The sequence below is a fragment of the Bidens hawaiensis genome, unplaced genomic scaffold, assembly GCF_021521415.1.
Source record: "Bidens hawaiensis isolate Kalapana, Puna unplaced genomic scaffold, B.hawaiensis_p1.1 tig00010383_1, whole genome shotgun sequence".
NCBI classification, from domain to species: Eukaryota; Viridiplantae; Streptophyta; class Magnoliopsida; order Asterales; family Asteraceae; genus Bidens; species Bidens hawaiensis.
Genome location: NW_027491788.1, coordinates 338704 through 356256, shown reverse-complemented (window position 1 = coordinate 356256; position 17553 = coordinate 338704). Strand labels below are relative to the sequence as shown.

Here is a 17553-nt window from a genome sequence, read left to right as displayed (position 1 = left end):
ATTCAAGATCTCGGTTCTTTTAGTGTGATTTCCGCTAGTACTAAAGAGATTGATCCAAGAATAGTTGTTGTTAGATTCGGTTTCGGGACCTATAGAAAGGACCTTGCGTGCGTTGCGCTATTATCCGAGTACGTTGGTTGCCCCCAACTGGAAAGGACCTTGCGTGCGTTGTGCAACTACCCGAGTACGTTGGTTGTTACCGACTGAAAAGGACCTTGCTTGCGTTGTTACACATGTTCATAGAATTGTATTGTTTTTATGTATGTATATCAAAACTGTGTGATTCTCACCAACTACTTGTTAGTTAACCCTTTTATTTTATATACATGCTACAGATACAATCATTAGAGGTTACAGTAACAAAGATACTAGTTCTAGGTTATCAACAACAATGGACAAGTTAATTTAGTTATTTTCCTTTTCATTTAATGTATTTCATTGTTTCAACTTGTGTAGTTGAGATTTTAAATGAACTAATGATATTATATGGCCACTTAATAGTGTCACGTGTGTTTGAGCAATATGTACGTCACACTCGGGTGTTTCCGCTTAAGCCGGGGTGTTACAGGTGTTTCCCCCTAGAAACCATAGCTTCGGCTGCCACTTGACAGTCATTGCGCTGCCACAAGAGTAGATATCTCTGGCATAACACATGGTGGGATGAAAACCCGGGTGGGCTCGGGATTCGAAGTTACATTCTCTCAAGGCCTGGCTCAAATAATTCATTGCCATAATCCACCAAAAGTGACACAAGTGAGGATTGAACTTGGGTTTTTACTAGAGAACCCAGACCTTCCTACCCTAGGCCACAAGTGGTGGATAATAACTAAATGTTCAATGAACAGTTAGTGAACGTTCGGTAATGTATATGTTGTTTATGAAAGTTTTTTGTTCATTTATTTATTATGTATCTATTTAATACTAGACCACTATTATTAGCATTACTATAACATATTAATTTGTTGATCTTTTTCTTTGTTATCTAGGGGTCTAGTTTTACACTTTTGTTTTTTTATATGGCTTCATACATATTTTTAGAGTCGATGGTCTCTTTGGAAGCAACCTCTTTATTCTTTGGATAGAAGTACAGTTTGCTTGCATCCTACCCTCCCTAGACCATGTTAATAGCTTTGCTATTGGTGAGATTTTTATTGGGTATGATTGTTGTTGTTGTTTGTTCAACTTGGCTCAAAGTTTAAGTTGTCTACATAAATCATCCCTCAAGGAGTAAAATGCAAATTTATCCTCATGTGCTATGCACATGATTGGCTTTAACGAAAAAAACTTAACTGAGTTAGGAATAAATGAACAATGTGATAGATTTTTAATCATAAGGATGTTTTGTGACATTTTTTTCCGCTAAAGGATATCCACTGAAAAATTATGTAAACATAGTAATTAATTAAGAAAAATATTAATTTTGGAATGTGATATAAGTATTGTTAAACTAAATCCCCCACTTGTGGTCTAGTGGTAAGAGGCTTGGGTTCTTCAGCGGAGACTCAAGTTCAAGTTCGAATCCCACTTGTGTCATATTTGGGTGGATATTGGCAATGAAGGATTTGAGCTAGGCTTTGAGCAAAGGTTGTCAGTTCGAATTCTGAGCCCACCCGGGTTTTCGTCCCACCGTGTGTTACGCCAGAGAGTTCTGCTCTTGTGGTGGCACAACGGCTGTCAAGGGGCAGTCGGCGGTATGGTTTCCTAGGGGAACGCCTAAGCCAAACTTTGAAGCCAGCGTGAGCCCGGTTAAGACAACATAGTCTGGCCAGAGTGAGGCATCAGGGCTCTCCAAAATTTGGAGAGTGTGATAGCCTAAATATAAGAAACTCCATTCTTAAAAAAAAAGTATTGTTAAACTAAACGAGTTGAGGTTTGATTCGGTTGTTTCCGTTGTAATTATTATAATTATAATTATTATTATTATTATTATTATTATTATTATTATCAGTTTCTTCTCTCCGTCGCATCATTACCGAGTCAACTCCGATCCCGTTCAAAAACCCTAACTCAAATACTCATCCATCATTTCACAAATTCAATTCAAATAATCAATCAATCAATCAATAAATCGTCATGTCGTTGGAGATCGAGGAAAACACCGATAAACATGATGCCGGAACCGGTGAGATTTCCGGAGCGGCGGAGGAGGAGAGTTTGAAGAATGACGTGTATACGGCAGCTGCGTACGGTGATTTGGAGAAGCTGAAGAATTTGGTCGAGTCGGAAGGCTGTTCGGTTACCAAGCCGGATGATTTAGGATATCGAGCGTTGCAGTGGGCCGCGCTTAATAACCGTGTCGCCGCCGCGCAATATATTCTGGAGGTTAGAGACCACGATGAGCTTAACTACTTTATATCTCGTGTTTATAACACTGTTGGTGTATGCTTTATTTATTAAAGAGAAATGATGAGTCTGGCTTACTAATTTTATTATTAGGAAAATAAAATAAATATATAGTGTATCTTTGTTAAATAACAGGTTTAATCGTGTCTTAAATAGGTGTCCAGTTGCCAGCACTAGTTGTAGTTAGCTTTATATCTCGTGTCTATAATGCAACTGTATGTTTTATATACCAGTAAGGTGAAATGATGGAGTCTGGCTTACTAATATTTAATAATTGTTTAGGAAAATAAAAAATTACATAGAGCATGCTTGGGATTGAGTTGGAAAACAACTTATTGACTTATTGACAAAACATGTCTTATCGTGCTAAACATGTTAGAGACGACACGCTTAACACAAGTTTTAATTATTAAGCATGAATACGACTCGTTTAACTACTTTATATACCAATAACGAGAAATGATGGAGTCTGGCCTACTAATTTCAGTTATTTAGGAAAATAAAAGAAAATACATAGAGTACTTTTGTTATTTAGCAGGTTTAATGGTGTCTTAAGCAGGTTTCCAATTGGCAGCCCTGTATTGTAATTAGCTTAATATTTATTTGTATAGCTACATTATGATTGGTAGAATTTAGGCCTACGTTAAGTGCATGGTTATTAAAATTTAAAAGTCCTTGCTTCTTGTGCCTAGGCTCCTTGGTACTTATCGTGTTAAACAGGTGAGAGACGACATGCTTAACACAAGAATCAAACATGAATACGACTCATTTAACTAGTTTATAACTTGTGTTAGACACAGTTGTATGTTTCATGTACTAGTAAGGAGAAATTATGGAGTCTAGCCGGCTAATTTCAGTTATTTAGGAAAATAAAAAAAAAATTACATAATGTATTTATTTAACAGGCTAAATGGTGTTTTAAACAGGTGTCCAGTTTCCGGCCCTGCAGTGTAGTTAGCTTTATATTTACTTGTGGAAGCAAATAAATGATTTGATTAAGTGAAGCTATACAACTAGTCGTATAAAATAGATGCTGTTAAGGTTGTGTAATGGAATTGATTAGTTGCTTTACAATAGGATATATATTTGGATTGTAGAGGTTAGTTAGTTGTTTTTTTAAGCTTTAATGATGTGGATTTTTATTTTTAAATGAAGAATTACCAGCAACATCATAATTGGTAGAATTTACTGAATAAACCTGCACTCGCTATTTTTAAAGCCTATTTTCTTTTTATCCTGAAATGATAAATTCAGCTCGTATAGGCATTTAGGCGCTTATATTTTCTGTTACTCCACCCATTCCATAAAGGATTCAACCTGGTTTAACAACAGTTACTCAATATTCAGGAGAGCCTTTACCTGAACCCATACGTGTTTCTACGGGCATTACCCTAACTGGCCTATCTAGAAATATAAAGACTCATGTTTTTCGGTTTTTCCACTGCGCTGTGCATTTTGTGTCATTGCACGTTGACCTGCTTCTGTTGGTCTATATGTGAAGTGTTCATTATGCAATGAAGCTTGTATAGATTTAGTAATCAAGCCATGGCACTTGGCATGGCGCCTTTCACCATGCGATGATGCTTTAGAAGAAATATGCAATACTGCAATCATTATATGTGAAATTGGTGTGTTGATCTGCTTCTGTTGGCCTATATGTGAAGTGTCCATTATGCAATGAAGCTTGTATATATTTAGTAATCAAGCCATGGCACTTGGCATGGTGCGTTTCAGTATGCGATGATGCTTTAGAAGAAATATGCAATACTGCAATCATTATATGTGAAATTGGTGTGTTGATCTGTGTGGGATTCATGCAACATGTGGATGATTTGGGCATAATAAGTTAAACGGATTGGATCTTTAATGCTCGGAGTCTCATTGGTCTTTCTCTATTTGGAAGATGGTGCAATTTTTGATGAATGATATAGTATTATAGTGGCAAAAAACCCATTTAAGGTGAGGCCTAAAGATCTATCAACTAGCTATTGATTCAAATTGTGACCGTGTTTCTGTGTCTTCACACTCCTTTGATAACATGACTTATTTGATTCTTCGTTTTAGTATATTATGGTGTTCTTTTTCTTCCCTACGGTTCTCAATTTCATTCTCAGTTATTGTATTTTATCTTTCCCCTCAGGAATAGTGATTGATTTCTCATTTAGTTAGCAGAAGGCATATATTTATCTCAGTATTACAACACCTGTTTTATTACACATTAGAAATTCAGAACAAACAACTTAAGTAAATAAACATATTATTTATTTTCCAAATATTTTTTTTTTATAAATAAGAAAGCAGCATGCATCTTTAGAAAGCTAGACTAGAAGTGGCTGACAGGCCACTCCTGCACATGCTTCGTGACAAATTTGTACTTGACTCTTTCTTTCACAGTCGCACCACATGCCATGAGCCCTTGACTAAGTTTTGACATGCTAATTTTACCATAGAACCTGCTTCTTGTCTATTGAAACATATGTGTGGTTTTTCAAGAAGCATTAGTTACTATTTTGACAAAACTGGGAAAATAAAGTAATGTTATAATTATTTATATGTTGCTAACTAAATGTATTTTGAACCTCAGGGATAAATATATTTTTTGTGAAGAATTAGGGACAAAAGTGATGTTAAACACTTGGCATGATAAAGGGTTATTGGACCTTTGTTGATATGTTAAAGTATGGTTTTTAAAAGTATATCAAGAGGGTTGTGTTTCTGTTAAAAAGTGTTACCGGACCTTTGTTGATATGATTTTCTTAAACATGATAAGGTTATTTGGTGGTAACCAAAATATTGATGAAACTTGCAGCGTGGGGCCGATGTGAATGCAGTGGATCTTACTGGCCAAACGGCACTGCATTGGAGTGCGGTTAGGGGATCTATTCAGGTTGCAGATCTTTTGCTTGAAGAGGGTGCTCGGGTTAGTGCAGCTGATATATATGGATATCAGGTTGGTATTTAAGTTACAAATAGTATTTATAAACACCTTAATAAGTTTTAAATATTGAACTATTTGTTAACCTTGATGTACTTCACTAAATTTATTTGATTCGTTTTGTTTACATGGATGTTAGCCATTGTTAACTGATGCTTTCGAATAATGTTACTCTGTTTATGCCCTCATTTGATTACTTTGTTTTGTGCTGCATATATGCATAACACAATGTCAATATGAATAATATTATTCATTCTCTGATTTGAATATATTGCAGACCACTCATGTTGCTGCACAGTATGGTCAAACGGCTTATCTTTATCACATTGTCACAAAATGGCATGCAGATCCCGATGTCCCTGATAATGAAGGAAGAAGTCCTTTACATTGGTACTTGAATAGTTGAATTCCTTTTATTTATATTATAAATCCCAACTTTGATATGGGATTATAAACATTTCTGATTCAAGATTCCACCGTTACATCATGACATCTGCAATGAAATGGTAATGGGACAAAAAAAACCTATTTTTTGTAATATCTGTCTATGAGATTCTTTGTTGTTTTAAAAATTAAAAAGTTAATGTACTGGAGGCTAGGGCTGTAAACGAGCTGAGCCAAGCGAGGTTGGGCTCTGGCATGGCTTGTTTATCATAATGAGCTGAAATGTTGAGCTTGACCTCGGCTCGTAAAAAGCTCCAGCCAGCTCGTTCAATTAAAAAAAATAATTTTATACTTTTACACTTTTGTGTATATGTATAAAGAAAAAAAATAGTATTTTGAACATTCACATAATGCATAATTAAACGACTACAAATTTTATAATTTATGTCTTAAAATTTCAGTTATAATTTGTATGCATTACAGTTTAGGCTTTCATTTAAACGAGCCACAGAGCGAGCCAACGACCCAGCTAAGGAAGCCCAATGAGCGGCCCAACGAGCCTAGCTTACCTTGGCTCGGGCTCGGCTCGTATACAAACCAAGCTTTCTCATGTTGGCTCTTTTACAAGCTGAGCCGATTTTGAGCATGTTTTTTTTTATCAGCCAACGAGCCATCTAAACGAGCCTAATGAGTGGGACAACGAGCTAGCTTACCTTGGCTCGGGCTCAGCTTGTTTAGAATCGAGCCGATTTTGAGAGAGCATTTTTCGGGCTTATTTCGACCGAGTCGTGAGCTTTTTAAACAACTGTAATTGAGGGGTCTGTAATTTGACTTGTAGGGCTGCATATAAAGGTTTTGCAGATAGTATCCGTCTTCTTCTCTTTTTGGATGCACATAGAGGGCGCCAAGATAAAGAGGGTACTTTAGATCAACCTTTTATTTATCCTTTTGAAAATGACTTTATTACTCTGTCTTAAGATAAATAACTTTTATTCTGTCAAATAATTGCAATTTTAGGTTGCACACCTTTACATTGGTCCGCTATCAGGGGAAACTTAGAAGCATGCACAGTATTAGTACAAGCTGGCAAGAAAGAGGATTTAATGGTGACTGATAATACTGGCCTTACGCCAGCTCAGCTTGCTTCCGATAAGAATCATCGACAAGTTGCATTTTTCCTTGTAGGTATTCCTTGACTTTTCAACATTTAGAGATGACTTTAGTATAATATAAACTTAGTAAAATATAAACATACCGGCTACAGTCTAATATTTAATTTAGAGTTGACTTTAGTATAATAAAAGCATACCAGCTACCGTCCAGTATTTAGTAATTGGATTACAGAAGATATATTATATATTTGTATCACTTTGTATGGAAAAAAACCACACTAGTATTTTGTTGTGTTTAGGCTTGTAACTGAACAAATGATTGAACACGGACAATAAACAAACAGGTTTTTTTGTTTGTATTTGTTCGTTAACAAAAGAACGTATTCACATTCGTCTGTGTTTGTTCGTTAAGAGTATTAAGGAACGGTTCAAAATGAGCACCAAAGTAGGCGTGAACATCAATCTATTGGGACTAACAATTAATAAAATTAGACTAAATTGTAATGGTTGATGTTCTAATTTTATGAAGTAGACTAAATTGTAATAGTCTTAAAAATTTAAATGATATAAACTAACGAACATAGATTAACGTGCGTAAATGAACGAACAAAAACGCATTTAAATGAACAAACCTAAATGAACGATCACGAAATTAAATGAACGAATTTGACATGTGTTCATGTCCGTTCGTTTAAATAGGAACAAAAAATTTGTTCATGTTCAGCTGGTTACTAAATAAACGAATGTCGAACGGTTCACTAAGCCTTCGGTTCGTTTTCAAGCTGACTGTGTTTGATTCTATGTTTTGTAAGATCTCCAAATATCGTCTTATTGTTTTAAAATAGTTCCAGTGTTCCTTTGTGTAGTCCTTGATGTTAATTATGTTGCCCATTGTTTGAATCTAGATTCTAGCTAATTAGTGGCCTTTTTTGGTATATTCACATAAGTATTTTTATGTAATATTCTTTTCAATCATTAATATTTGTATCTATTTTCCTATTTTTTTTATGTTTATTGATGATCTTGTTTGATACTGCAGGGTAATGCTAGGAAGTTACTTGAGAAACGTACTGAAGGGGCATTTGGGCGACTTTCAAAATTAGGGCTAGCACCAGCTTTATTGTTTGTAATATTTGCACTACTTTTGACCTATATCAATTCGGTCGTTATGGGTATTTTTTTAATCTTTTGAATAAGATAATCTATTATGTTACATGTGGTCAATGATAGCAGTCAATGTTGCTAATAATAATAATATTTGTTTCTCTTTGGCTGCAGCTCCAAGTTTGCCCAAGTTAACTGCTGGTTCTGCCTTTTTTGCTTGGATGGGCGTATTATTTGCAAGTTCGGGATTGATACTTTTCTGGCGGTGTAGCAGGTATGTCTCGGCACGTTTAACTTACGAGATCTCGAGCTCAGCTCGTTTTAAGCTCTATTTCTAAAGCTTGAGCTCTGCTGGCTAGGGGTGTGCATAGAACCGAAAAAACTGATCCTTAAATAACCGAACTGAACAAACCAAACTCAAACAAAAACCGATGGTTTGGTTTATATTTCCATAAAAACCGAACTTTTGGTTCGGTTTTGATTTTCGCATATAATTATAACTGAAAAAACCGAATCGAACCGAATTTGTGGCTTTTTATTTTTTTATTTTGATTTTTAAGGCATTTATGAAAAATTTATAAATAATCTAATCAAAATATTTTAGCTCAAATGAGTCAGTTAATTTCATAATTAACAAAAACTTTTAAGCGCAAGTTCATTATTTTTGGCTCAACTTTTTCTCTTCTGCTCAAAATATATAAGCCCAAATGGCAAAACTGAAACCAAACTAGTCTATTATTATTTATTAATTTATTTATATGTATTTATAGTTATGTATTTTTATTAGCAATTTATATACATAAGTTAATATATGGTGTTTAGTAATTTTTATTATAATTTTATATGTTATAATAATAAACTATACTTAGTTTTCTAAATAGAAGTTATATAAATAATAGTCTCACGAGCTAGCTCAATAAGTGAAGCTGGGGTCTGGCTCGTTTATTAAGTGAGTTTATTAATTGGAGCTCAAGCTTGTATAGGCTCGACTCGAATAGATCTTGAGCTCACGAGTGGTTTGGCTCATTTACACCTTATTCGTGTTGGCCTGAAACGGTTCTTGTCCAAATATATATTTATTTTTTTCTATAACAGTTTGTGTCAAAGATGGTTACAAAAAGCGACATTGCAAAGTAATAATATAGTTTTTTGAAAAAGTGAATTATGAGCTTATAAGCATTATGAATAAACTATTGTCAACTTTCTAACCATTTGACCTGTTTTGTTTATCTAATTGAGTGGTTGAAATTACCACCTATACTTAAGAACTATTATTTTAGCAAGAAATAAATATTTATTAAATCTTGTATTGAGTTTTTATAATAATAATATTTGTGTAATTTGTAGCAAAGATCCCGGTTTCATTAAAGCCAACAGAAATGATTCAAAAGATGCAACAGATAATGTAAGTTGTGTATTACCTTTTATCGCCCAACTACGCACTTATTTTAATCTGTTAGATTCGTATATCATCACAATAACCACTTATATAAATTCATAATCTTAATTTACAATGAGCAGGAGCCGTTACTGAAGATTGACATACCTGACCCTGCTTTGTTAGCTGGCAATTGGAGTCAACTTTGTGCAACTTGTAAGGTAATGTCACGTTTCTTTTTTTTTTCTCTCATAATTGTGTCTCGCTGACTCAAATGTGACTTTGTTAAGGGGTGGAAAATTCGGTAGGTCGCAGGTTATGTAGCAGGCCAATACGTGTTAGGGCCAAAACGGGTGATATTTTTGGCACGGGTGAAAGAGTTCAAGTTAGGTTGATCTGAAAAAACTTCTATATTCGTTTTTTAAAATTAGTTTGTTGATTTTGATTACAAGACTTATATTATATTATTATTCAATGATAATATTTCATAAAAATAAGAGTTTGTGTGTGTTAAAAGTACACATTGTACGACTTTCCTTCTGTTGACATGTTTGACCTATTTTTCTTTAATCTCTTTTTACCCATCAATGATAATTTATATAATTCATATAGTCACATTAATAACTCAATGGGTTGAAATTGATACATATACTTTCTTGTATGGTGTAACCGAGCCAAGCCCAAGCTTGGTTAGGCTCCAGTTTGGCTCGTGCGTAGTTTTTCAGGTTGAGCTTGGCTCAGCTCTTTTATTATTTAATAATGAATTTGTACACATTTTTGTTCTTTTTTTAATTTTAAATTGTATATTTTATTTTTAAAATAATAATTATTACATAATATATATTTAATATATTAAATAAAAGTTATATAAACAGTAGGCTTGTGTAGGCTCGCAAGCCAGCTCGTGTTCGATAAGTGGAGCTCAGTCTCGGGCTCATTTATTAAACAAGCTTATTTATATGCCTGAGCTCGTTTAAGCTCTGCTTGATTTGAGCTTTTAGTGAACTGATCTTGGGTAGCTCACGAGCAGCTTGGCTCGTTTACATCCCTTTTTTCTGGTATTCTCTTACTATCTTATATTATCTTGATGTGTAGATTGTACGACCACTTCGCGCAAAGCATTGTTCCACCTGTGAGCGTTGTGTAGAGCAATTTGACCATCACTGCCCTTGGGTATCTAATTGTGTTGGGAAGGTTCGTCTTAATTTATTATTTATGTTTGGCAAAATCGAAAATATTATTTGTTTGTATTATGCTTGGCTTTATTTTACATTTAACATTGGATGCCATTTTTTTCCCTCTTGTGATTAACCTATTTGCAGTTAATCTTTTGTATAAATCTTTTATGCAGAGAAACAAATGGGATTTTGTTGGCTTTCTTGTTCTAGAAGTTTTTGCTATGGCTTTAACCGGTGGAGTTGCTCTTACAAGTATGTTTCTCTTAACAGTTCTGTTCAAATAATTATAAATATTTATTGTGTTAAATAAGGTCTCTCTGAAATCAGATCTTGTAAGCTAAAATTACTTAATTCTTGTTTGCAGGAATTGTGACTGATCCATTGGCTCCATCTTCATTTGGAGCATGGTTGCAACATGTTGGTAATCAACATGTTGGTGTCTTATTATTTTTAATTTCAGATTTCTCTCTCTTTATTGGTGTGGCGGCTTTAACTGCTATGCAAATTTCGCAGGTATTTATTTTCCTTTTTACTATCTTTATATTACATAATATATAAACTTTTTGTACATGTCAAGTTCAGTTGACCGAAAGAAAAATATAATTTTCAAAAAATATTTTCTTGTGAGTAACGAAGTGTTAGTTATTATTATATTTCAAGATTCCAATAATAGCCTGTTTTTAAATAAAATGATTTAAAAGGTTTTATGCATTACTAACACTCTTAGGTTTGTGCATGAAACCGAAAATACTGATCTGTAGCCGGAATATCCAATCTGTAAACGAGAAACTGAACCCAAACAAAAACCGACATCTTGTTTTATGTTTTCGTAAAAACTGACTGTCAGTTCGGTTTTACGCGTAATAAAAACCAAAAGAACTGATATGTAACCAAAAAACCGAACTGAAAAACTGAATCCACATAAAAACCGACAGTTTGGTAATATGTTTCCTTAGAAACTGAACTTTCGGTTTGGTTTCAGTTTTGCATGTTATAAAAACCAAACCCAAACAAAAATGGGCGGCTTGGTTTTTTGTTTTTGTGAAAACTGAGCTTTCTGTTCGGCCTCCATTTTGTATGCAATAAAAACCGAAAAAAACCGAACCGCATTTATGGATCTTTTTTATTGAATGATCCTGAGAAGTTGGTCTAGGGGGTAAGGTCTCATGGCGGTCGAGAAGTCGACCTTGGACATAGCCCTGAAATGGTAGGTTTACATGTGAGATTCTTTACCGGTAAAAAAAATTAGTTGTAAATTTACAAAAAGATTTAGTCTGAAGTTTTAGGCCCAAATTATTGGCCCCAAAATCTCAAGACTAAATGGGGAAAAACCAAAACTGAAACTGATACCGAATAGAAAACCGAAAATTCTGAAACCGAACGTTTTTCAAAAACCCGAAAACCAAATTTCCGGTTTTTTGCTTGGTTTGAGCCCAAACTAACCCATTAATGTGTTATTACTATTTTTTTAAGATAATACATATCCAATTAAATGACTGATTCCAAACAATATCTTTAATACAGGTTGGCCGCAACATAACAACAAATGAAATGGCGAACATGATGCGATACAATTACCTAAGAGGTCCAGGAGGCCGATTCAGAAACCCGTATGATCACGGTTGCAAGAAAAACTGTTCAGATTTCTTGATAAACGGTTACAACGAGGATATTGGAATCGTAGAATCAACACCTCAATCCGAGGGTATAAGCATGATGCCAATCTCCAACGATAATAATATTAACAATAAGAATAACATGAGTCTAAACCTGAACACACTAAACGGTGCTGGTCATTCTCATCAAACAAATGGTCATGGTCATATTCATGGCCATGGCCATGGTCAAGGTGGTCAGGGTCATGTTCATTCGTCCGGTTGCAGCCATGGGACACAAAGTAAACCTAAAGCGGACTCGTCGGTTCCATTAGGTTTAGGTCTAGGGTTAGGCCGAGGGTCTCGATCTAGGGGTCTATAATGGTTATATGAGCATTATATGTTGTACCACTTCTTGCCTTTTTTGGGATAAATATTTTTTCCACAGATAAGAGTGACTTGTACTTTGTGCAATGGCAGTTATATGCTACCTTGTTCTTGTATCTCGAAAGTATTGTTCATAACGATTTTTTTGTTCACGATACATTGGATACGATAGTTACGATGTATGTACATTTATCGGTTTAATGATGAGTCGCAGCACGAAAGCCGTTAAATGATTTGTTTTACCTGTCTATGACCTGTTTAACCCGCTTATTGCAACCTCAGTTTCATTTGAATTTATTGGTTATACGGGTTCTGCTCGCAGTGCACGATTTTATTGTTAATAGTAAAAGGGTTAAAGCATATGGGTTGTGTTTGGGTTAGCAAACCCCTCAACCCGAAACCCAACAAGAATGCCCGTAGCAACCCGTCTCATAACACATACAGAAACCAGCTGATGTCATTTTGTTTGATACTAAATTGAATGTAACATTCCGTTTCGTTACATAATAAAAAGGTACACGCCAAATGAAAAGAACTTACAAGCCAAATAACTCTTAGGACCTTAAAACAAATGCACTCAAAAATATATTTTTTTAACACTTTTTATCAACTGTTTTTGTAACTAAAACTCGTATTATCAACCTTCGTTTTTCGTGTTGAAACAAATTGTAGCGCCTTCTACAAATTCTAATGCGGAGTTGGAAGCTGCCATGACTTTATGAATGTGTTATATGACTACCTGCAGAATACATTATTACATTTCATCAGGTTCTAGTTATGATAAACAGTTGAAATAGTTTGAGGGTATAACCGTCATTTTTCAAGAAAATCGATAAGCCAGGAGTGTATGATGAGAGAAACCGTAACATGGGTACTTCAGTATAAGGCCAACACAATGTCACACGCTATCGTTGTTCTTTTTGTTGTGATATGTTATTTTCTAATTTCTATATCACACCAGGACCATTTTGAGGGTATAATCGTCATTTTCACGTACTCACAAGCGTACGAAAAACGCAAGTACATTTAATGAAAATTTGTAATGTGTTAGAAGGATGCTAAACGGCTTTAACAAACAAACATTATTAAACAAAGACGTGTTAAATGTCCAAAAAGCCCCTTTTAAGTGTTAATTAGCATATGATAATCGGTTGCTTGATTAGTTGTTAAATGTCCAAAACACCCCTTAAAATATAAAAAAAACTAGTAAATCAAAATTAACTGGTGATGAAAATGGCCAAACAAGCTGATGTATATTAAAATCATTGAGGGTATAATTGTCATTGTTAAAACTGTTTATATGCTCATGGCCTTAACTAGCTTTCAACAAAACAACTTATGAATGTAATAACAAGAGAAAACATTTTAGTAAGCAATATTTTTACTTACCAAGAAATGAAATATATATTTTTTCTTTTTCTTGTGACGCTGTGATCTTGAAACGGTGATCATTGTGCGTTTTCTATGTCGTAAAAGAGCTTAGCAACTCGTCTTCGAAACAACGGTTCTAATCGAAAAGACGGAACACCACTTTGCCATCTTTTAACTTCATATAGTTCATGCCATGCTTGTATTATCTCATCAATATCAAAACCTAAACCTGAAAAGGAAATAAACTTCAAAGTTTAAACCGAAAACAATTTTTAACAAATACCCGAAAACTTGCATAATATCATATTTACAAAACCGAAAAAATCAATATTAAATATACCCATTTTAAAATACTTATAGCATGAAAACCAAACTTATTACCTTCTGGTGCAGCATCATTTGAGCAATGATTCTTTACAATAACAGCAATATCCGTAAGCGAAACACCCGCAACTTCAAACTTTTCAACAGCAATCTCCAAACACTCGTGCCAATACGGAAGCCCAAGCTTATACTCCATACTCGATCGTTCATACAACATCGTACCCCACAAAACATTTATCAACGACTGCATATTTGCCACCCGTTCGGGGTCATCATCTTTCATATTATCCTCCCACATTTTCATACCCTTTTCCAAATTATTTTCGGCTTTGTTATAAAGTTCAATAATTTCCTTATAATCCAACTTTTCAAGATCGGTTTTTGTTCCAACCGCATAATACCAAGAAAGCTTCGCTTGCTCGAATTCTTGATGTCCTAAAGCTAAAAACCCTTCGTTGAAGTCGGGCTTGACTTTGACCGATTCTTGGTACATTTGACCAGCTTTTGAGTACTCGTTTTGCGCCCATTCGTATAAATCTTTCACATGTGAAATTAATGATTCTTGTGAAGCGGTTTCTTGAAAATCTACTCTTTTTCTTGCTTTTGACATGTGAACATTTCCTATATTAAACAACGCCAACGACGCCATTTCTTGAAACGTATAAGCCGCATTGTCAAAACAGTTCTTGAGATTCTTCGCTTGTTATCGTGTCTTCCAACGCGTCAGTATATAGTTTCATACCGGCTTCATGAAGGTTCAAATAATCATCCGAATTGAACCCGACATGGTTCTTGAAAAGCTGTGAAAATTCAAGAATCCATTCATCAATGCAAGATGAAGACTGTTGAATCTTTTGCTTCTGCTTTTGCCTTCTAACATGGTCGAAAAACGGATCTTGCTCCGGGTTGACTTCCACAATGTAAAGTTTGACCGCACTTTGACCCGAAGCTGACTCTGCCCATCTTAACTCTTCATTTGTGGTTACTGTCACCATATCACCTTCTTGGTCTTGGTATTTCATTAGCACAGCCCGTGAAAGTGGAAACCGATCGATTATTATTTCCCTTAGCGTTAAAACATCACAGTTAAACGGGATTTTCGCCCACCTTATATCATCTCCGTATACTAACTTAATATTCATTTTCGGCTCGTTTTCGTTGCTAAAAACGCTTATTTTCTCCTCCACAACCAACTTATCTTCAGCCTCTTTTTCCTCGTTATCGTGCTCGGTTTTCGTACTAATTTTTTCATTAGTGTCACCTAAATCTTTCTTTTCATCAACCCTTTCGTCTTTTTCGCTTTTCTCTTCTCGTGTTTCTTCGTTTTCTCTGTTAACCGTCTTTTGATGTTTATCCTCACTGTTTGACTTTTCTTCGGTCAACTTTTCCGCCATAAGCAGCTTCAACCGATCATCAATCTCAATCGCCATGAGATTCTTCGGCTCCATATCCAACACGACACGAACATCTTCCAAAGCCAAATCGAGCCGGTTTAACGCCTCGTAACACCTAGCTCGCTTTAGCAACGCTTTACTATATTTTGGTGTGACTTCAAGTGCCAAATTGCACTCGTGAATAGCCATCGGGAATTCGGTTATACCCTTTTGCATATAACATGCTGCAATGCTGGTATGAAGATATGAGACAGTTATATGGTTTTTCGGAAGCAATTTTAGGGCTTTTTCGTATTTTGATATCGCACTTTCGTAGTATTTCTTTTGAAACAACTTGTGTCCCTCTTCCTTATGTTCTTGTGCCATTGAAATGAAGATTTCGGTGTCGTCGTCATATGCCTTTCGGGTACTATTTTCTGCGGATTTCGACCCTCCATTTATCTTATCTTTCCCTGACTTTTTGCCCATTGTAACATATAACTTATTTCGAGTCGAATATTAACCGATAACTTCTTAACCGATTATACGCCTCCAAACCCACAAATTTATTTCACACACAAACACCTTCACTGTGTGAAAAACCTCAACAACTACAAACTTTCTTGAAAATCATGTGTTTTTTCAAGAATAAAAAAACTGGTACATTTAAAGATTTTATAAATCGAATTCGAACCAATAAATTCTTAAGAGATTATATGTCTCCAAACCCACAAAGTATTTTCACACACAAACACCTTCACTGTGTGTAAACTTCCTAAAAACTTGTTCTTGAAATCCTTTGGTTTTTTCAAGAAACTAAAAAAGACCCACAAAAATATTCACACACAAACACCTTAACTGTGTGAAAAACTTCAAGAACTACAAGAAAATTTCACACACAAACACCTTCAATATGTGTGAAAATGAAACTGAAATACCAACTTATTTTCCCTCTAAAAATCTATACTTTTGATATAATCAATACCAAATTAAAAAAAAATAATGATAATAACAAAAAAAAAAATAAAAGACAAAGATGATGATGATAATTCCTATGCAGCTACAGGCAAATTCTTTCTTGAAAATACATATTTTTTTTATTTTTGTTTTTTTGTTAAAAATTTGATAAATATGAAAGAAACTTATCTGGGAATGAACAAAATGTAATCTTGAAAGAAGCTCAAGATTTTCAGAGCAAAAAGAGAAGAAAAGTACGTGATTTTGAGCTTCCAAATATTCGGTTTGGATATGAAACAGTTGGAGGTAATATGTTTACCGTTTCTTTTTTTAATTAATTTAATAATAAAGGTGTGTAGATAGTAGTGATGTAACGGCCAACCTTGCAAGAAAGTTGAGAAAAATGCATTGTGGGAAATATATTTTTTTTAATTATTATTATTATTATTTATTAAAGAATGAAAAATAAAGAATTAATTGGAAAATTATATGGGGTATGGGTCCCACTCCCCAAGGCTTCCGTGAACTCCAAGATTGTTGGGTCCTTTAATTTTATTTACATTATTATTTTTATAAACCGAAATGGGTGATCCGACCGGCTAAACTGGATAATATCAGTGTCGCTGATTCAGTTACGAGCTAATGAACTAAAGCATAAATATTATGTTGGTTTAAAATGAACCGATAACATAATCGGTGAAAGATGTTTGTTTCATGACTTTGCTAGCATATTCGTCTTCTAATAGTGGAGTATTGGTTATATAAAAACCGATAAAACAATGTTTTGCTAGCGCTCCAGTTTTTTAAACAACAAATGTTATGTTATACAGAACCGCTAAAACGGTGTTTTGTTGGCGCTCCGGTTTTTTAAGCTATAATTTTTTTTAAGAGAAACGGTGGTTTATGTCATTTTTTTTATTTAATATTAAGTAAATATAGCTAATTAGCTTTTATAAGAAAATTTGTAATGATATTAAAGATACAACAATAATAAAAAAAACGAACAATAGAAATTTAGCATTTGAAGTCATTTTACATTTCAACATAGAAAATATATGTGAATCACATTCAAATAAAAACATTAAGTGAGCAGTAATTAATTTATATTAGTA

At 34.4% G+C, this 17553-nt stretch overlaps 1 protein-coding gene and 1 pseudogene across 2 annotated transcripts; one reads left to right on the top strand and one right to left on the bottom strand.

Annotated features, from left to right (window-relative positions):
- Positions 1-2072: 2072 nt before the first annotated feature.
- Positions 2073-12539, top strand: LOC143534972 (protein S-acyltransferase 24-like). The gene is made up of 13 exons (XM_077029331.1): positions 2073-2322; positions 5153-5293; positions 5556-5668; positions 6501-6580; positions 6680-6843; positions 7814-7946; positions 8053-8152; positions 9226-9283; positions 9400-9477; positions 10352-10450; positions 10608-10686; positions 10799-10947; positions 11959-12539. The coding sequence occupies exons 1-13, from the start codon at positions 2074-2076 to the stop codon at positions 12409-12411; spliced, it is 1896 nt and encodes a 631-aa protein (XP_076885446.1). The 5' UTR covers position 2073; the 3' UTR covers positions 12412-12539.
- Positions 12540-13816: 1277 nt separating this feature from the next.
- On the bottom strand, positions 13817-16107 carry LOC143534971 (protein PHOX1-like; annotated as a pseudogene). Its single transcript, XR_013135637.1, has 2 exons — positions 14169-16107; positions 13817-14016 (listed from the first exon to the last, which is right to left on the bottom strand). The product of XR_013135637.1 is annotated as a protein PHOX1-like (transcript).
- Positions 16108-17553: the final 1446 nt, after the last annotated feature.